Below are 22,523 nucleotides of genomic sequence, written 5' to 3' on the forward strand. Positions count from 1 at the left end.
TTTTTTTGGCATTGGAAGGCTCTGGGAAACAAACCCTCGTCTCTGGCCTGGCAAGCAAGAATTCTTGCCACTGAGCCACTGTTGCACTGCCCCGAAGTAGATTTTTTTTTTTTGCACTAATTCTTTCTTTCTTTCTCTCTTCCCCATCTCTCTTTCTTACACACACACACATCTCATAGGAGAATTATATCAACATTGGTATCTTGACATAACACAATTACTGGGCCTGGTTATTGCTGGGACCGTGAAAAAAACATAATTATATGACTGGGTGCCTCAAGATGAAAAGCAAGGTAGGATTGTGAAGTCCTTTGTAGGGTAGAAATGATACACAAAGATGAAAGTCATTCAAGATTCAGTTATTGCATCATGTTGGACAAATATGACCATGAGGAAATCAAGAGAAATTTACTTTTCTTCTCCCAAACCAAAAAGTATTGTTGAATGAAAGGAGTTGAGGGTGGTAGGGGACCATTTTTTTCTTACTGGTTACATTTCCTCAAAGAATAGCTTAGTTCAAAGTTCGTGGCTTGCATATCTTTGGGAAGCATTCTAGGTCGACATTGTTATGCGCGACTATTAGATTATTTTCGGTAGGTAACTGTGTGACCAAACCTTAGTATGGTAGGTGAGACTTAGCTGGTCTCCCATATCCTCACTCCCAGGTGTTGTGATTGATGGCAAAAGGTTCATTCAAGCAAGCATGAGCATATTCTAGAATCTAGAGGCAGGATGCAGTTAACATTGAAGAAGATATCAGGGAACCAGACCCTTGGATTTCCTCTGCAGGTTCAGAACTGTTTGGGCTTCAAGCCTTGGACCACATCCCAGAGAGCTTATGGGATTTTTATATCTGGTCCTTATAAAGATGAGGAGGAATGCCTCTCAAATATTTTAACTCAATCTTGTACCTTGAATAACATTGATCTCATAAATGAAAACCCATTTCTAGTTCATTTGGCTCCTTAGCAAGTGCGCTGGTGTTGATTGTGATGGAAATAGCTGAAGTGCTTATGGTATGCATCTCAAGACTCTGTCCTTTCTGATTAAATTCTGGTCCCACCCCACCTCCCCCACACGAATTCCTGATTAAGGCACCTGACAGCTAACACCTTCATAACATCACATGCACACAGTGGCTAGGCTGAAGTATGGTAAATGACAGACCCCGGCACCTGTCTCATATGAAGTTAGTAATTATTTTAAGCGAGACATTACTTTCGTCCTTATGTCCTAACTATATCAGATATTTGATTATTTTTAGTGGTTCATCAACAAAGCAAGAAAAGAAAGCCCCGAGATCAAAACTCTTTTGTACACATTGTAAAGAGGCAACAAATTGGTGTAAATTCAATCAGGAATGAAATGCTATTATGGGAGAACATCTCCCTGGCTTGTATGGGGGTAATGGGGCATGGGATTTACAGATTCCGCCATAACTGAGAGATTGAAAAGATATGTAGCTTTTCCCACAACTTTGCTTAATGAAACCCTCAGTTTGTGCTGCGAAATAGTTTATTGTTTCCTTTCCATGCAAATCATCTTGGTTTTTATCTGTTTATTTAATAGTCTGTAATTTGGGGGTAATGCATTTTTTTTAATGTTGTCATGAAACAGTAAGCAGAAAATACTAATGGGAAATAGATAAGCAAGTATCCTACTGTAAATCAGAGTCTCTTTCTGTCTTTCTGCCTGTGTTTCTCTGTCCCTCTGTCTTTTGCATTTTTGCTTGGTCGGTAGGGGAGTTCTTTATTGTAAACAGACCAGCTTACTGTGAATTTTCTCTAAATTTAAATGAGAGTGTAGGTAGGTTCTTGCCCTTAAACTGCGGGTCAGGGGGCTGGAACAGAACCCTCATTTATTAGTCTCCTTTCCAAAATTCATCAAGATGAACGATGATTAGGATGAGTTTCTACTAACATTGCATTTAAAATAAAGTGCAATCTATCCACTGTAAGTATTTGCATTGCAGAATTCGTTCCAGTGAGTCAGAGAGGTAATTTTTGCCGTGCTGGGTGAGTGTGTGTGTGGATTGGTACAGACAGGTTATAGATTTTAGTTAGAGTCTTTTATTCTCTTTTATTTTTTTTGTATAGCTGAAATGTTTTTTTCATTCTGTTCTAGAAAGCAATCTTATGTTGTATAAGAGTGGGTAATGGGAAAGAGGAGGATCAAGGAAAAGGTGATTCCCATGCTACTTCAACTTCAGACTTTCACTCTTAGTATGATCACCACCGCCATGCAAATGTTTTGCAGGGTTTCCCCTCCTTTGATTATGCATATTTCATCTTCGGAAGATGTGATGAGTTATCTATTATAATTTGAGAAACGTCATCATTTAAAAATTTCAGAAGTTGGTTTGTTCACGGTGATCATAAAGTATATTCATGACTTGTCTCATGAGAATTAGAACAAGAGGACAAGAGGTGTTTTTTTTTATGATTATCATTGCAGACCTTTCTTGATATTTGGCACATCTGTGAATCAGCAGCAGCTTTTTTTTTCCTACTTTGAGATAGAAAATTCTAGACTTTATTAAAATCTAACCACCAGATGATTCTGTATTTAAAATTTCACCTCCATTGTATAGAGAACAGCAGTAGGAAAAAAAAGTAAGGATTGGTTCTGTCTGTCTCTGTCTTTCTCCCTGTCCTTAGAATGTTTCTGTTTTTGTTTTTTTTTAACTTATCACTGAGCAATATCTCATAGATCTCTTCCCTTTCCTTGCACTGCTGGTCCACGTAGTTGCATTTCAGTATTTCCGAGAAAACCAACTACCAGCATTGTGAAGGTCATCTACCTGAAAATGCTAGAGCTCGGCATCTATTCAAACAACTGCATGGCAATTATCTATCAATTATCATTGTTCATTAGTTCCTGGTTTCGGGGGTAGAAGGTTGGTTGGCCTGGCCACCTCCCTCACACCCGCCAGCCTGTTATGGCAGAGCCCACTGATTCATCCCCATCCTTGGGCTAAATTTGCCACCCACCGTGTTCCTGTTGTTTTGTATGTGGATGTGAAAAGCTTTAATTGGCTATTGTTGAAAAGACACAGAGGCTAACTCTCAATTTTCCTATGTGGGTCTTCCCTCTCCCTCTGCCCCACCTCCTTTCCTTGATGAGAAAATTGCCCTCTCCATGGTAACAACAACAAAAAAAAAGCTTTAAGATTTTCGGTAGTAGTTGTTGCTGAGAAAAGAAGTCAAAAAAAGTAGACGAGGCTTCAAAAATGTAAAGGGGGCAGGGAAGAGTCAGCTGGGAAGAAGGCTTAATGTTTGTGAGCGGGTGTGGCCAGGAAAGAATGGAGTTGAATGGGCCAGATTGAGCTAAGGGGGGACGAAGATGGTTTTTCTGCATCCCGGAATGCAGGGCCCCCTCCTTTCAGGCAAGCTGTCACTCTCCAAAAGCTAAGGACTTTGTTCCGGATTCGCTCCTGAAGCTCCTTGTCACAGGCACAGCAACACCCTGATTTCCTCAGGGAGTCACGGATCATTAGTCTGTTTCAGTGTAACAGTATTTTTGCGAGCCCTGGTCCCCACTTCTTAATAGGGATTTTCGAATGGATTTTTGGAGACAGGGTGAAGGAGATGCAACCATATACCTCTCCCGCTTCCGGAGGCCTTTGGTTAAACCACTTCTGCCGTACAGAGCAAGGTTCTTCTCACTGCTTCAGCCCTCCTGCGCTTTTCTAGGTTGTGGAGTTTTGAAGCCCTGGTCACTGATTCTCACACAGTACCGAACCGGCCCGAAGAAGTGTGTCACACTGTGACAAGCAGCGCACTGCTGAGTAACTGCAGTGCCCCTGTGGTAGGCTGAATAATGCACTCTCCCTTCCCCTTCCACTGCGCCCCCCCACACACCCACCCAAGATGTCCAGTCCTATTGCCTAGAACCTGTAAAATGCGTTACCTTACAAGAACAGGTAAAAGGGACTTTGCATTCATGATTAAGTTCAGGATCCTGAGATGGAAAGTTTATCCTGGATTATCTGCATGGACTCAAGGCAAGCACAGGGCTCCTTAGAACCAGAGAGAATGGTTGGAAGATGCCACACTGCTAGCTTTGGAGATGGCGAATGGAGCTAAGCGCTAAGGGATATGGACAGCTCTAGAAGCTGGAAAAGCCAACAAAATAGCTTCTCCTCTTGGTCTGCCAGAAGGAACTCAGCTCTATCAACAGCTTGATTTTGGCCCCTAAGACCCCCTTTCAGACTTCTGACTCCCAGTACTGGGAGATAATAAATTCGGGTTGTTTTAAGCCACTAGGTTTGTGATCACTTGCCACAACAGCCTTACGAAGGTAATGCAGCCATGAACATTTAATAAGAACCAACTTGGCCCAATTCAAATCCAAGTTTTCTTAATGAAGTTGATTTTTTTTTCCTGAACTCTAAGGAGTCAAAATAGGGGTTAGAGAAAGTATCATGACTCAGTCCATTTAAACTGTAAAAATATGTGATTTTCAGCTAGAAAAAAAAAATGACAAATTTGAGTGTATTTGTGTAGAGTAACACCAGTAAAAGCATACACAAAGGAGAAAGTCCAATTGGAAAGGAAGTTTGAAAAACATGAAGAGAAACAAATCAATTGTGTAGTTTTCCCTGCTGCTTCCCCCACCCCCTGGAGTTATTTAACCCATTGCATTGTGTTTTAGAAACAGAACTTCAGCGAAGCAATAATGAGTGCAATTTTTATATATAATTTTAAAAACTCTATTGTAAGTATAAAAACCTTCTCTTGAGACTCATGGGCTCTGTAGGTCTTCTTTTCAGCCGCTGGCTCTGAGGCTGAGATGGCATCCCCACAAAAGAACTTCCCCCACGCCCCGACCATAGGGCTGAGCTCCAGATCTTGTTGGTCTCACTGGGTAGCAGAGATGTCACCGTGGTGCTTCCCCAAAGGAAATCTTTTGGAACTTTGCCTTGCGGGCTGCCAGGGGAAGCTGTCCCTAGGGAGGGGCCATGGCTTGGCGCTTGCTGCAAAGCTACACAAGGGGATGGCACAAAAAGCCACCCGCAGGGAGCAACATCACTCATGGCACTCTGCTGCAAGGCCTCCTGAGGTAGTGCCAGGGCAGATGCTGGCTGCTGAGTGCTGCTGGCCACCGCCTGCTGCAGGAGCCCAGCGCTAACAAAACCTTGCATGCTACAGTCCGGGGGCTGAACAACCATGCACTACAGCAACCTCATGCTGTAGGAACTAACACTGTAGGAGCCTGCCAATAGGGGGAAAAAACCCGAAAACCTTCTTCCTCCAATGTCCTTCTGGTACCCTCTCAATATAGAGCCAGCTGGCAGAGGAGAACTATTTAAAAGAGCGTGCAGAAATTTTCACGAAGCAGACGAAGAAGGGTGAATTCGGAGCTGAGAAGCACCGAAGGGATACCTGACTCAGGTGATTTCCCCTGCATTCCACTTAATGCTTTGTGGCAGCCTTAGGTCTTGAACCCACGGCTCCAGACGCCTAGTCCACTGTTGCATTCACTGTATCACGCTACTTTTCCTGGGATTTGAGTTACATTTTGGAAAACATGTTCACTTTTAGAAGTTGAAGCTGGCTGGAGAGAGCATGCTAGCCCAGGAGAACGCATGAGAATTATAGTCACAGAGGCAGCAGAGTGCAAACAGAGTAGCTGGTGGACAGACCTTGAGACGTAAGAGAAGTCTAGGCTTTGGGCTCAGGCAGACCTTGGTTCAAATGCTGGTCAAAAAAGCTGATGGGCTGACTATCTTCAGGAAAGTTATTCCTCTTCTCCATGCCTATTTCTTCGTGTAAAATAAATAAATAAATAAAAGGATATACTACCTACCTAAGTACCTACCTAAGTTACCAAGTCTGTCATGCGTCTAGCTCAGGTTATGACACACTTGTTGCTTTAAAAAATTGCACCTTTGCAGCACTGGACAAAAGCACTACAAAAGGAAGATTGGGGCTGTGAAGTTCCAGCTCCTCCCCGTGTTAGCTCTACGTGCTGGGGTAAGTTGTATAACTTCTCTGCGCCTCATTTACCTTGTCTGTAAAAGCGCATGAGGGTGCGCGGGTGGCTTAGTGGTAGAATGCGCGCCTTCCGTAGGGGAGACCCTGGTTCGATTCCTGAACCATGCGCTCAAAAAAGAAACCAAACCAATAGAAAAGCACATGAGTGTACCTACCTCTGATGGTCGCTGTAAGTTAATACAGGCAAAGTGCTTAGAACAGTATCTGCAACATAGGAGCAACACACTAGCTGCTTATTGTTGTTGTTAGGCTGTAGGAGTTCGAATTGTAAGACAGTGGGGAGTTGCTGGAAGTTTTCGAGAAAGTGGAATAGCAAGTTTATTTCCGGCATATGCGATATTTGAGCCGATAGAGATCGGGGCAGTTAATTACTGTGAAAAGATTACAAGATGAACATTTATTAAACCCAAACTGTTTAATCAGTTGCATCTCTCACTTTCTCAACCTTTCTTATTTTTAACTTCCCATTTTGTGTTGCCCGTTGTTTCAAATTTTAATGCTCCTGACTCCTCTTCAGTAACACATGCACTGTGAGTTACTTTTGTCGTTATTTGTGTGTAGTACCATCCCTTCTGTGAGCCCAGAGCATGGAATTAGCTTTTGCCTCTAGCTGATCTAACTTCACGAAGTTTTGATTGAAGCATTACGCTTCATTAATACCTGCTCTGGCTACTGTCTTAGAGAAAGCTTAACTCAGAGTATGGTAGACTATTAGTACATTACAGAGAGGGAAAGAGACAGAGAGAAACTATTGGAAATTGGAACCAACCAAAGCCAAAGGTGTTGATTTATTTATTATTTTCCACTGTTTTCTTTACCCAGTCATGTGCACTAAAGAGTCTAAAGAAGCAAAGAGTAAGCAATTTTGTTCGTCTCATATAAATAAAGTAGAAAAAAAGTGGGTAGTGAGGGAATTCTTACTGCAACCTTTGTCCAGGGTTTAGTGCTTTTTTTTTTGTAAATTACCTAAAATGTACTAAAATTAGGATTAATAAGCAACCCAATAAAACAGAAAATTAAACTGAATGCTTCCCTATAATGTAAACAGCTTGGTTAGGATGACAAAAACCACTTAAGGATTGATTATACATGCCCTCCGAGCAGACTTACAGGCCCAAAGTTAAGAAGCCACGCACATTTTCTTATCAAACAGCACATAAAGTTTCCATATTCCTCCGAATAGGCTTTGTTTGAGCCATGTGTTTGCCACATATAGCAGTCCCCCACCCCGAGCTGGGCTTCTTTCATACTGCATTCCAAGTGGGTGATTTACTGGCACAATGTGCTAATGTAGACCCATTTATGTAGGGTAAGAACTAGGACGGTCTGGAGAATTGAAAAGTGTATCAGAGTTTCTCCCCCTGGAATATGTCCCCTCCTTTGAAAAGCTGTCACGCCTCAAGTTCCAATTGAGTTAAAGGCTGTTGTGCTCCTACAGGGAAATATATTCTATTGTAATTTTTACATCCTCCAATAACAGCCTGTTCTTTGTTTACTGAAGACAGCTTTTATGTCATAAAACTGTATTTTTGACAGAGAAGCAGAATCACCGTTTTATTATAGAAACTTTCCTCTTGCAACAGAAAAAAGAATAGCTCATCTCTTAAGCTCCCAGTCAATGTCTAACACCTCCTACCCCCAGCAACACTTCACTGCAAATGTATTAACACCCCGTAATAGCAACTCCACTCACCTACCAAGAAATGATCTTCGCAAATGATTTACAGCTAAGCCAGGGCTTAAACACATAGCATCCAATCAAAGGCAGATTTGATCTTTTCCCCAGTCATATAATTTCTAAGAAGAAATAGATTAATGTTGGTCTCGGAGACAACCACTGAGGAAATATACAAAGCGTGTTGTCTGTTTTGAAGAGTGAGACCCATTTGTTATCAAGCTTTTATGTATGGTATCTAGTGCACCATTTGATCCAAAATATAGTACAGATTTGTACATACCTCTCTTCTCTATATTGGATATTTCCTCTTGCTGAGTGCAAGCAGGTATACATGCACACACACACAGAGACAACCTTATTTTGCACTTGCTCGTCAAATTCAAGATTTCCAAACCATTTAGATGTCGTTCCTTAGCCTGAGCTCATTGATTGTTTGCTGTCCACATGGCATCATTGATTTATAGCACTCAGAACTTGGTGAAATCAGGCGGTTGAGATCCGATAGATTAAATATATTCCATATAACATATTCCTCAATTGCTGTCACTGTAAAGAAACCTGGACCAGCCATATTTAACTAATGTCTACCTAAGCTTCTTGAATTCTTATAAATGCATTTATCACTTGGATCTCCCCACGGCTAATTGATAGAAATGTAATTATCTTCATTTTACAGATGAATAAACTGAGCCTGATGCTCTCCCTATACATGCAACATGAATCGAACAGCTGTGCCGATTATTTTGATCATTCAAATCCTAACATCCACCATTTGAAGATAGAAAGGAGAATTTGGGAGCTTGAATTACACCGATTGACTGTGCACATGAGTTGAGCACCTCTAGATAATCGCTCATTTCTCTGCTTTACTTGCCTTGTGCAGAAAGTGTCACAATATTATCATCTCTTGCTCTGCCTCAGTTTATTGATGGCTGCATTTGGCAATAAAAACCAAGATTCTTCTCCCAGCACCTAACTAAGTGGCATCGCCAGAGTGTTTTGAAAATATGAAAAGGCTGAATACATTTTGAGCATAACCTTTTGTTTGCTTTGACTTTCGATTTTTGAATGGATTAGTACAGTACTTGTTAAATAACAGTCGGGCTTCTGTCCTAGAAATGAGAACATTATCTGAAGTCTCATTTCCCCCAAAATAAAATACCACAGGTCTAATGCAATAATAGATATAAAAGGAAATCGGAAAGGTAGGTTCACAAAATGTGACATCATGATATTATGTTGATAATTCTTATTACCACTGATAATAATCTTTGAGGTTATATTTCTGGAGACATCCCAATTCCCTCTCATGCTCTGAAAATCTCTGCTTATACTTTATAGCTGGAATTTAAGAATTTAACAAAACATTCTGAATGTTTACTTTAAAAAAAAAAAAAGCTAAAACTATGATCCCTCTCTACCCCTGTCCAATTTAACATAACATTATAAGTGGGATCAGCAAATTTGCTTAATCATTCTCTGGGACAGTTTATACAAGCACTGGGGTTGAATTCATTTTACTTATATGCAGGGGAGTTATCATTTTCTCCTTAAATAAAAAGATGCCTGATGTTAAATACGAAATGTTTTATGTGTTCTCATGACAGGAGATTTAATCAAAGAGGGGAATAGATGAGGCTTTTCATGGATTGCTGCAATTTAGCTTTCCAGGTCTCTCTTAGGAAGGACATTAGATGCAGTGGTGCAAGGTTAATATTTCCAAAATGCCACTTTTATCGTGGCATTCCTCTGTTCTAAAACCTCCAACGATTTCCCCGTTGCCTTCAACAGAATGTCCTTACTGGTTAATCTGGGGATTCAGAGACCTCACATTGTCACCGCAGCCCCCCTTCCCAGCTTCACACAGTCACTACAATTCTGCCCAGCACAGAGCTGCCCTCCTCACCCTTTCCCGAGCGCGCTGGTGTATTCCCGCCTCCACACTTCAGTTTAAGTCCATTCCTTGTCCCGCAGTTCCCTCCCTCTCGTTTTCCCGTTCCGTATTGACTGACCCTGTTCACGCTGCATGTTCAGGTCCCACATTCTTCTATGCGACTTTCCCCGAACATGTGCACATTAGAATTCCTTTCTTCGGTGCCCCTTTAGCAAAGAGTCTGTGGTCTATAGACTCTTACATTTGTCATTTACATGTTGTCCTCTAGTATTAGCTAACTGCATGTGTGAACATGCATGGACGGTCGGAAAGTCTGTTGTATGTCCATTGAGTTCATTGAGGATTTTCTTGTATGCCATTCTCTATCAGCCACAATGCAGAGGTCCCTATTGTAGTGTATTATTTATAGAATACTGCCAGTAAATATTGCTTGCCCATTTGATTGATGAATGCTTTATTACCTGTCTGCTCTAGCCTATTTTATCTGAGAATTTCTATTGGGTTTGACAGTGTCTTTAGGATGCAAAATCAGAGGTGTTTTATGCCGGGCAAAATATTTTAAATAATTTCCTCAGATTGTTGCCTCTTGCTACCCTAGTCATGTGATTTATTTTCTTAATTTGTTTTGATTATAAATCAATTTACTGTATTTTCTCTGGTTACACACAAGAGATCTCTTGACCAGTTGAAGTTAGGATGATGCCCGAATGATGTTATTCGTGATAGAACAAGAAATAAATTCTGGGAAGACTGAGCAGGGGTAATCCCAAAATTTGTGCATTGTAAAATGGTTTCGTTTTTCCTTTCCTTTCAAATGTATGTAGGGAGAAAAAAAATTACTTATTTTATTAGGTCATAAGCCCCGAAGTCAGTGGATGTGATGTACATGACGAGAACTGGTCTTAAATTTGCCCCGATTATCCTTTGTCACTGTGCTAAACTTATGGGACAATAGGGTCTCAAGAAATGTGAACAATGTAGAGTAACTAACAAATGGATCTCATGTTGAACAGCAAAAAATATCAGTGTCCTTTGTATCAGCTCAGAAACATATTTGCAAATCATTACCAACAAATTGTAGCCTGAAATTCTCCTTTCTTCTTTACTTTGAAATTACATTTTGAGATCTCCAATTTAGACCACATTATTTACATACTGGCTTGTGTTGCAGAAAGGAATTTTCATTTTTGCATGCTAAGGGTTTTATTAAACGACAAGTAAATCGATCATTTAAGTTTCCTCTGACAGAGTAGCTTTGAAAGGAACAGCTTAATCTCTTTTTCAACAACAAAAAAATCTATTTAAAAAAATAACATACTAAGAGTAGACTAACTTTGTATCCTACCATTACAAGGAAGGCATCACATTTGGGCAGTTTAAGATAATGTTCTCATTTCTAGGACAGAAGCCCGACTGTTATTTAACAAGTACTGTACTAATCCATTCAAAAATCGAAAGTCAAAGCAAACAAAAGGTTATGCTCAAAATGTATTCAGCCTTTTCATATTTTCAAAACACTCTGGCGATGCCACTTAGTTAGGTGCTGGGAGAAGAATCTTGGTTTTTATTGCCAAATGCAGCCATCAATAAACTGAGGCAGAGCAAGAGATGATAATATTGTTCCTTAAGCCCCTTCGAATGTCAACAAGTGAGAAAAATAGCATTATAAAGCAATAGAGAAATAAATGTCACAGACTGTCCCATTGAGTTTTTATGCGTGAATATGTAATAACGATGTCTTAAATAGCTATCATATTTTTCATTTTTGAGGTTAGCCAAATGATCACTGATCTTTATAATACTGAGAGACACTATTTGAAGCAGTCTCATGTATTGTCGCAACCTCAACACTTTTCCAATGTTTTCGCTTTCTTATATCACTGTTTCCCTTTATTATATCCAGTTGACCAATCTCAAACTGGTTTTTTTTAAAGCCAACCATCAACCGCTTCTTCTATGCCTGTCTAAGCTTATCTCCCATTATTTTCAAAGAACTCTAGACTCCAGCGAGCCCAATTGAGGCTTTATTTCATGTCCACACCTTTGCTGATGATTTTCTTTCCCTTATAACGTCCTCCTCATGAACCAGCAGAATCTTTTCAAGGTTCAACTGCGGCGTCACCCCCTCTAAAACGTCTCCCCAGAGAATTGACATATGTGCTCGCTCCCTTTGCTGATTCCTTTTACTAGTCATTACGCTCTTTATCATCCACTTTGGTACTTTTGGTGGGAAGTTTCTCAGATCCACTCTCTAACTTCCTGCTCCATCGTGGGAGACTGATCAGTGGGCTTCCTGGCCCTTTGGTTGGGTTTTCCTAATAGGCACCAGCAGATCTGAGGGAAAAAGGAGAATCAAATGGCTAGGACTCTTTACTGGCAGCCACAGGCACTGTCAAGAAGTCCCCTCCCCTGCAGCTCCTTCTCCTGTTTTACCAATGGAACCCTCCCCTTAGCCTTTCAGGTCTTGGGGAAGAAAAGCCCCTGTCCCCCACCACCACCATTGTTGCTAGCTCCAGGCTCCTGTACCATCCCATTGTGAAAGGTGCCATTTATTCACTGTAGGGAACCCTTACTGATTCACTACTTAATCAGTTCTCCAGTTAAATACTTAATTCCCCTTTCATGTTCACATGCCAGGCTTGACCCAACTAAACACAACTGTATTGTAATTATATCATGCTCTATCATAGCTAGATTATATTATACTATAGCATAGGCATTCTGTAACTATATCATAGCTCCTAAATGTACAGGCTCAGGAGCAAATTGCCTGGGTTAAAAGTTCTGCCACTTATTAACACGTATTCCTGGACAAGTTGCTAAACTTCTTTGTCTTTCGATGTCCTTATCTGTAAAATGGGGACAGTAATAGCACCTGCCTGTCTCATGGAGTATTCGGAGGATCGAGTGGGTTAGTATTTTTTATTTAAGACTTCTGTAATCCTTGTTGTGCAACAGAAAATGTTCCAAGAACTTTACAAATATTAACCCTCTCATTCTCATAACAGACCTAAGAGGTAGATGGTCCTATTATCCTCATTTTACAGTGGTAGATACAGGACAGAAAATGGTTATTCAGTCCAAAATAATAAACTGGTGGGTGGCAGCCAGGATTCCTACCCAGGTGCTCAGACTCTGGAGTCCATGTACTTAATTACAATGCTGGGATAGATGGTTGTGGTACATAATAAATGCGCAATAAACAACCATGGTCGTCGTCAATATTATCTCCCATTGCGTTAGTTGCTTATGAGTGTTTCTTTTTTGCTAGATTATGAGTTTCCTAAGGAAAGGAGCCAAGGTTTATTTATCCATGTGTATTAGCTGAGTGCTTGGCATATAGTTGCAGTTTATTAAATGTTTGTGGAATTAATTATTAGGTGTTTCCTGTGTACTCCCCAAGACCACACTAAGCCTTGGAAATAGTTCATTCTTAGCTAAAATTGAAGATGATATTGGAGATCTCAGCAGTCATCATTGTGTCTGGAACCATATACTCCCTTTTTTACCCCAGTTCTTTTCTCAGATGATTCCCCACTTTCTTTGTAGTTTCTTTACTTCACTTCTCTTATAAACACAGTACTGTGCTTCTCTAGCGACATTTGCTACTGACAGGGTCCAACCTGCTACTGCTGCCCTCAGTTATCCTGTTCGGCTTTTCCTGAAGCTAGAAGAGATTTTTTTCCCCACCAAATTTAGCTTCAAAAGGCATTTGAGGGGGTGTGAGGGTGGTTCAGGGGTAGCATTCCCGCCTGCCATGCGGGAGACCCAGCTTCGATTCCGGGCCATGTGCTTCCCCAAAAAACAAACAAGCAAGCAAATAAACAAAAAAAACCCAACCAAACAAAAATTCGACAAATGGTGCTGCTACCGTAACAGGGTACTCACATGAGAAAACAATGATATGAGACCCCCGCCATATAGCATTAAAAAAAAAAAGGCATTTGATTGGCATCATTTGATTCATGCTCAAATGTGTTCCTCCCCAACACGTATAACTTTTGCTCTCTGCCACCTCAGCATTGAGGTCAGATTGGCTACAGAGGTTGCAGGGCACAGGGTAAAATGAACATAGGGGACCCCTTGTTCAAACAATTATTAGGAATCCTAAGAACACGACAACAGAGCATTCAACCAAGCATGGGGCCCTTTGAACTACAGAGCTTCGTGTGACTGACTGTACGAGTTACACACCCAGGAAGCCAGCCCTGGTTGAGTCTCTGCCTATCAAGGCCATTGCTCACTCAGAGACACTCGAATGGCTTTTGTGTTAACTTGGCTATCATCCAAAGTCTAAAAACATGTACATGGAGAAGTCCAGTGGTTCTTATGTATAAAGGGTTGCTGGTGGCTTGCTTTGATAGCCTAGAGATCTTAAGATATGTGTGTAGAAAGGGTCACCACCATTACTGTATTAAACACCAAAATAATCTTTTCCCCCAATTAAATTATATGCCCATTGAGAATAATAACCATGCCTTAAACAAAAGCCAGCAGTGTTTTTTTTTTTTTTAAACAGAGGTAATAATTTAAAAAATGCTAGTTTACCTGAATTGACTTTTAAGAAATCAACTCCTGGGACGTATGAGGAGACCTGTATTAGTAAAGCCCAATAATTGAAGGTTACACATTCAGATGGTCCCATCACCAAGTTATCATGTTATGCAGATCTGAAGAATTGACAAGAGGTTTAGGGGCAAAATGGGCAAAGGTGGGTATGTTAGTTGGGGTCTGAGATTAAATATGCCCAAATGGGATTAAACGACAAAGGATTATACAAGAGGAAATATCTATGTGAATTGAACAGGGAGGAAGCCAGAGAAGGCCAGGGAAACCTACTGGGCCCAGATGCTAGTCTGACCCCACATGAAAGAGTGAGGCAGAGGAAGTTGGGTGGAAGCATGCCAGCCCTCTGTGAAGTCAAAGGAATGTTCTGCAAAGCCGTTAGAGAGCCACTGAGCTGGAGTCAGCCAGAGGAGTCCCAGGTCTGTAAGAACAGCTCTGCTTTAGTATCCTCACCACACTCAGTCATTGGTGGGGAGCAGTGTGCAGGAGGCTAGGCTTCCATGCAAATGGAGTGATAGATTTCCAAATGTAGTACCTGCTGCCCTCAGTCACTTAGGTCCCAGCAGTAAAAGGATTGCAGGTTCCCATGTGCCACAGGGCCTTAGCAGCAGTGGTATTTAAAACCATTTCGCATAGTTTAGATAGAGAAGAACTGTGGATCACTCAAGGTTGACTTCCTTCAGAAGACCCTCCTTGACCCCCAAATTTGGATGTCTGCTATATGCCTTGATAACTCCCCTGCTTTCTCAACCATTGTACTCAGCTTGATTTGCTGTAAAAGGCAGTCCAAAGTATTGGTTGAAAATGAATACGATTGCTGAATCACTTTATAGATATTTCTTTTAATCTCCAGTGTCTTAGAGAAGCTAAGTAAAAACCTAAGGTAGTGGATTTATAACCCATACCAAACTCTGGTGTCTGTTCTACCACTAATTGTTGTGCTGTGCTTTGAAATGCATTGCTTTTTTTTGTAGAAATGTTATTTTTCACAAAAAAGAAAAAACGTTGATTGTGATGATAAATATTTATTCCTTCTAGCCTCCTATATTCTGTGGCAGCTAGAAGGAAAAATCTGAGATGATGGTCTGGTAGCCCATGTCAAACTCTGGGATCTGTCCTGTAACTACTCGTTGAAGAATGCTCTGAAAATTACTGCTTTTTTCCTTTCTTTGCTTTGTATAGATGCTGTATTATACAATTTCTTAAAAGTTAAAAAAAAAGGGGGGTATTGGTCAAAACCCAAATTGAGAGGCCACCTACAAAATACATGGTGTGTATTACTCAAAAAAAAATCAGGGTGGTAAAATTCAGAGAAAGGCTGAGGAAAATTTTCGATTAAGGTATACTAAAGAGATATGGCAACTAAAAGCCGTATGAGAGCCGGGACCAGGAAATGAAAATGCAGCTATAAAGGGCATTAATGGGACAATTGTCATACTCTGAATAAAGAGTGTGCATTAGACTATAGTACTAAAGCCACATTAAACTTCTTGACTTTGAAATTGGACAGAGATTTTGTAGGAGAATGCCTTTTCTCTCAGGAAGTAAACACTGAAGTATGTAGGGATAAAGGAGAATGGCACCTGCAAATTATTCTCCAATGTTTCAGAAAAAGTTATATGCATAATCTTACATATATAGAGAGAACAAATAATAGAATGATGAATAAATAAATAAAAAGCCGTAAAATGTTCATTGGTGAATCTGGGTGACAGGTATATCGGTGGGAGTTCTTTGTACTAATGCTGTGACTTTTCATGAGGTTGAAATCACAGAAAAATGAAAAATTTTTCATTTTTAAATTTTTAAAAAGTTGAAATTTAAAATTTTAAAAAACTTTAAAAATTTTTTGTTGAATGAATGAGGAAGAAAAGAATAAGCACAGTTAGAGAATGTTTTTGAAGAACTAACCAATGGAGGAGCTGGTAGAACAGAGAAGAAGTAGAGAAAGGATGCCAAATAGGAAACTATCCAAGCCAATTTAAAATGTAAATGAGAAGTGGGGAAGTGGAAGGCAATAAAGATGACTTTGCACTTGGCTAGTCTATTTGGAGAGACAGCTCAATGCAAGAACAGAAACCAGAATTAAGGTATTCCGTGAGGCAGTTGAAAGCTAGACAAATGATAAGCATCCTCACAGGTAAAACTCTTTCAGTTACTAGAAAGGCTGCAATTTAGTAGCTACCTACTTTCTTCCATACAATAAATTGGTTCTAGCAGCTGTTTCACCTTGTCAGTCTTTAATGATAAGGTTCTACCTTTTGCATTACATGTAAGTTTCATTTGTGTTTATTTCCTGAAAGCAGAAACAGTTGAAAGTCACTATGGGTCTTTGTTCTAATTCTATCTGAAGACTGTTGATTTTTATAGAAAAAAATATTTTAGAAATACAGAGAGTTTTCTTGATACGGTCTTTTCTTAAACATACAGTTACTAAATATTCAATTAAATCAACGAAATTTATAGAGTTTTCTATTTGAGTATTATTTAGGTAGAATTCCATTTTAAAGAATACAATAACAAATTGCAATTCTCTCTGAGAGCCTAAAATGACCTACTTATAGTATGTTATCCTTTCATTGTTTAGCTCCCCTTTTCATAGGATTGTTATTTGTAACCATTTTCCTCACCCTTCAGGGGGGTGGGTCTTAGTGGGATTTAAAGTCTTCTGATTCACTTTGTATTTGAAGATATATGTGTTTTGTTTTGTTTTTTTCTCCATCTTCGCTCAGCTAGTGCAATCCATGATGAATTCTCATCTCCAAGGGGTAAGCTGTTTTTAGTAAAGCCCGGTAGCTGGCTTATGACTCCTTAGAAATAGCATTGATTCCTTCCTTCTCCTGTGTTGGCTTTTTTCCCCAGAATGATAGAATCCATGTAGACGTGATTAGTCATCATGCTTAGGTACTGTTAAACATGTAATAGTTTTAGTTTTGCTCATTTAAATGATATGTTTAGTATGCATTTGAGCTTATATCAGAAAAAGAAATGAACATGTTCTGCTTGTTTAGTATGACAAATACAGAGCACTGAAGCAAGAACGAGGAGATTGAATGATAGAAAAGGATTGCAAGTCATGAGGATGAGGTTTACAGGAGGGGTGTGATATTGAGGCTAGCAGAAGATAAGGGCCGCGGGTTGGGGACCGAGAACAGAGTTGCATGGATGGATATTTTGGAGCTGGGTAGTTTTGAGTGACGATTGGATCTATGGACGACTGCAACAGAGTAGGTCATTGTTTTGGAGAAGTTATGGGATCATAAAACTAAGGCACAGGTCAAAGAAATTATAACAGCAAATAAATAGAATACACACAAAAGAAAAGCAAAGAAAAGAAAAATCATCTTTGCTCTCATCGCATGCTTGTGTTCTGTTCATTAGCAAGAAGGCCTTTCAGTCACTTTTTATAATAGCTGAACTAAAAAATTCTTAAATCTATGCCATATTCAAATTCTTTCTTTTATTTCTGGAAGGAAAATGTTTCCATTCTGCTCTACTGAGAAACCACTATGTAATGAGTATATAACCTCATTGTGCATTATTATTTTACAGTTTCTTTTTTTTTTTTTTTTTTTTTTTTAAAGGAAAGACAGAGAGAAGGAAGGAAGGATAGAAGGAAGGAAAGGAGGAAGAAAGGGAAACATCTTTTAAACATTTTCTTGTTTTATTGTATTTTGTTTCTCCGTTTTTTTGTTACATGGGCTGGGGCCGGGAATCGAACCGAGGTCCTCCGGCATAGCAGGCAAGCACTTTGCCCGCTGAGCCACCGCGGCCCGCCCTTTTTTTTTTTTTTTTTTGAAATAAATGTTTCTACATGTACACAGAGAGTGGGATAAAGAGTTGTAGTTTGGGTTTGAAATGTTTTAGAAGTACATGGTTATAGTGCAGCTGTGAATCTCCTTAGCCTTTTAAGGAGACTGCTTCAAAGGATATCATTAATAATCTTTTCAGGTGCTCATGAAGCATGTGTCTATCAGCAGACTTAGAGAATCATCCAACGAGAGAACAGGTTTTGCAATACCCTGAGACCTATTTTGTTCATTAGAGAGGAAAATGGCTTGTTTTAAGTCTAAGTTGACATGCTCGCTAATTTCAGCAGTAAAAGCTGTTCATTGTGGTCAGGTTTAATTTAGAGCCTGTTAAAGTTCAGATTCAAGTTGGTCAAGTTACTTCTACAACGTACTTCTTAAATTAATTTTGAAATCCTAAAAGAAAGAAAAAAGTAGAACAAACATTGAGTAATGTGGATCCAAAAGTGAGATGCAAAGAATAGCCTGGTCGTTTGAGGGTGAACTGATATTAAATCAGAGAAAAATAACCTGATAAAGATCATCTTTGCTGTATAAAAATTCCCAAGTATCAAAAATCACAGTTTCTCGTTTAAAGTACACAAAGCATACATAATGCGATTGTTCGCCACCATATCCATAGCACTTAGAATAGTGCCTGGCAGTCAATAAATACTTATAAAAATGAATGAATGAGTAAGCAAATGAATGGATGTACATACTTTGCTAGCTATGTGTATTTGTTCTTTGTTAAATTTGAGGGGAAGAATTGAGTTTATTGAGTTTTCTGGGTAAGTCTGTTTTTTAAAATCCATTGAAAATACTCAAACACATAAGAGTAGATGGTTTCAAAGCCCCCTTTCAACTTGCTATGGCACAGATGACCAGATATTAACATTTGAACCTCGGAAAACATCTTATTTCTTAAAAATCTATCAACTACTATGTGGTCCCTTCTTTAAAATTTGTTCAGCACTCTCCAATTGACTTATGCCACTTACTTCAATGGCTGTCTTTGGCAATTTGTTCCATATTTCAGACACCCTTTTGTGTAAAGAAACCATAAAAGCTAGAAACCTGAAAATTGGATTTTTCTTCTGAGCAATCTCAGCTTACAAATGTGGAAAATGTGTTGAAAGTTAGCCCCTCCAATTGTTCAATTCAGAGAGGGGGAAACACTGAAAATGGATATATGATATTTGGATAAGATTTTTTCCCATTATGTTAATATAACCAAAAGCAATTGAGCTTAAATCACAAAACCTGTCTCACTACATCTCGGCAAACTAAACATTGCAGAATGATCAAAAGCTGGCCTTTCCCAAATCAAAAAATCTTTAGAAAATCAGCAGAGGTCAAAGGGCTTAATAGATAATGAAACTTCGTAAACCTAACTGTCTACCACATTGGGCAGAAAGAACATTTCATTTAGAATCAGACTGACTTCTGGCTTGGTCATTAGCGTGGTTATGACAAAAAAAAACTGAGGAAAGGTGTAAAACATCTGTCACAATGATTATAAACTAATAATAAATATTAATTCTTTTACTTTCGTCAATTAAAATACAATTTATTCCGTTTTAGTACCAGCGCAATCCTACAAAGGAGTCGTCTTACTTTTCCACAAATTACTTTGTAAACATCGCTGGAGATTTTGGCCATTCAATGTAAAGAAATTAAGAAGACAGAGACACTAAACAGGCACACAGAGATGGGGGGAAGAATTTCTCAATGAGTAACATTGCTATCTATAAATAAAAAATTATTTTTTTTGCCCATATTCTGTTTAGTACTTTTATCTAGAGCTGTATTAAAGTTAAAGTGATTTGTAATACAGAAGAGTATGAATACTAAGTTCTGGTCTGAGGATTTCCAAACTTACTTAATCGTTAGAGTTAGTAGAAGGTTTGTTTAAAATGCAGAGTCCCAGCTCTCGCCCCTCCTGGTTCAGTAGTTCTAAGGTGCCACAAAGGAGTCTGGGTAATTCCTATGGGCAGGCAAGTTTGGGGAGACACTGTTTAAGCTCCTCTGCCTCGCCTTCTCATTTTATGGGTGGGGAACCTAAGGTACAAAGAAGTCCAATAAACCATATTTCTTCAATCATGTCTATGGTTTTCCTGTTTCTAAAATATATGCCTTAATTTTGATACCACCTGGCATGAGATTACAAGTATAAATAACCTCTCTCTCTTAAGCACATTGTCATAATTCAGAACTGCAGTTCTGATTTGCGACACTCATGTTGGTATTAAGTAAACCCAGGTACTTTGAAATGGCTTCGTCTAAGGTCTTAAATAGTGAGTCAAGCCTGTAATCAAGATTTCCATTTAAAATATTTTTAGGATCTAAGAAAGTAGCACGCTTCTTGTTAGAAGTTTCTCCATGAACCCTTCCTTACACCGTAGAGGTTTATACCCAATAGCATCTTCTTCCTTACTTCTAAAAGTGCTTTAGTTGGTTTGAAAATGATACTCTACTTTGCATCACATGTAAGAATGTATATGCGTGTGCTAGAGAACCCCAGTATTGAGTTTCATTTGTTATTTCAGACAGCGCTGCAGGATTTGGAACAGAGGCGCCCCCAACTGGAAGAACTCATTACTGCTGCCCAGAATTTGAAAAACAAGACCAGCAATCAAGAGGCTAGAACAATCATTACCGATCGAAGTAAGTCTCTTCATAGGCATTCGCGCAACTCAAGAAAGATGCGTGAGAAGTTTCAATAATAACATTAAGTACATATGCCTTCATCACATTTATTGAAATTGCATGAAATAGTTTTAAATTATAACTGTTGTACTAAGAATTTTCATCCATAACGTTATCTTTCCACAACTGAACTGAACTCTGCTGAATGGAGGAAATATAATTGATGTTAGCTCAGGCTTTGCTGGGCATAGTGTGGGAAGAATGCTCACTCCTCAGGTGGCATCTACTAGAACAGACACCCCTGGAGATGCCAGTAACTCCCTTTTGTCCTTGGCTATTGGTACAAGCAGGTGGCTGTTTCCCAGATCATCTTTCATTCCTGTGTGCAGTGACACCTTCAGATCTGGACGTTGGCTCTGCTACTTCGATGCCCCATTTTGAAATCTCAGAAACCATTGTGCTGTTCCTTAAGCCATACTGGGGTGGGTGGAAACTTTCGGGGGCTGTATGGGCCTATCTACCTAGACATTCCACATACTTAAAATTTTCTTCGTTACTCAGAGTGACTCATGTGTGAGGCATACGTACATTTTTGTGTGGGATTGAGGGGTGGAATAGAGAGAGGAGTCGGGGAAATGACTCTCCATCCTTTCCCCCCCGCCAAGAGGTTTGCCTCAGAAAGGAGCCCCAGATCACCTCTGCTATCCGATTTCCTCAGAGTTCCCTGGGTTTCTTCCCTTCCCTCCTCCCCCACCCCACATCCTCCAGGATATGGTTTGAGAGGAGCCTGGTACAGGGCTCTTCCACAGTTTCCCAAGTCAGTATTGAAATCTCTTGCTTCCCGTGCACATGCTCTCTCCTCTTGCTTCCCACAACCAGAAAATTCTTTCTTAGTGTGGGAATGGGGACACCTTCCTTTAGCCATCTTTTTTCTTCCAAATACTTTGTCTTATGCCAGGCTTAGACTGTTGAAATTTGAAAACCAAGAATTTATGTCTATTATCTACATTCTTCTGTGTCATCCCCTGCATGAGATTATAGAGGAAGAATGCCTGGCTGCCAGAGTTATGGGGAAGGGAGAGGGCAACCAGAATAAAACGTTAATACTTAGAAAATATTATCAGTCATACTTGTACATGGTAGCTAAATGCTTAGTGATAGTAGTTGCTATTTTATTGGGGATCCAAATATCAGGCTGTGTGTGTGTGTGTGTGTGTGTGTGTGTGTGTGTGTGTGTCTGTGTACATTTTGGTCTCTATATAATTTTTTTACAAAATCCTGTGAGCTAAATTTCATTATCAACATTTTATAATTGAAGAAATAAGTTCCAAGAAAGGTTAATCAAATTGCTCAAGCTTATGAAACAGGCAAAGAACAGAGCTTGGAATTTGCAGATATCTCTTTCTGGCTTGAATGTCTGTGCTTCTTCCACTGTCTTTATCACCTCCCATGTTGTTTTGTTGCTTTTGTTAATGACCTGAATCCCTAGCAGGAAATAAGATTTCAGTCCGCAATTGTTCATGTTTTGATTCACTTCCTAAAGACATTTTCCTCTTTCCGCTGTAATGATTGTTAATTAAAATCGTCCTTTCTCAATTTTGACATGTAACTCTTTATTGTTGTTCAAACAGTAAATTCGGATACGTGCTAAGGTATCAGTTGGGTATCTCAAACTACCACAGGTAGGCTCCCAAATCTCGTGACTTACCGCGGTAGAAGTTTGCTTTTTACTCTGGTAGAGCCCCAAATATGCAACCCTCTGTGGAGTCATTCCGGACCCCAAGCTCCTTCCATCTTCTCTGTCCAGAGCATCAGAGTCTGTGCATGTAATCGCCAGATGAGGAAAGAGCATAGATAATTGGAATTTGCTCTGAGGCAGGACTGGAAGTGGTGCATGTTAATTCTTTTCATTGTCTGTTGGCTGGAACTTACCTAACTGCTGCAGCTAACCT

The 22,523-nt window shown here is 39.7% G+C and overlaps 1 protein-coding gene across 9 annotated transcripts in view; it reads left to right on the top strand.

The window, feature by feature from the left end:
- The window catches only part of DMD (dystrophin), a 2,428,671-nt gene that overhangs the window by 1,816,053 nt on the left and 590,095 nt on the right, over positions 1–22,523 (top strand). For all 9 annotated transcript variants that reach the window (XM_077145121.1, XM_077145123.1, XM_077145120.1 and 6 more), the window contains one exon: positions 20,472–20,589. In XM_077145121.1, the coding sequence (XP_077001236.1) occupies positions 20,472–20,589 (118 nt within the window). The remainder of the gene's footprint in view (positions 1–20,471; positions 20,590–22,523) is intronic.

The sequence above is a fragment of the Tamandua tetradactyla genome, chromosome X (assembly GCF_023851605.1).
Source record: "Tamandua tetradactyla isolate mTamTet1 chromosome X, mTamTet1.pri, whole genome shotgun sequence".
NCBI classification, from domain to species: Eukaryota; Metazoa; Chordata; class Mammalia; order Pilosa; family Myrmecophagidae; genus Tamandua; species Tamandua tetradactyla.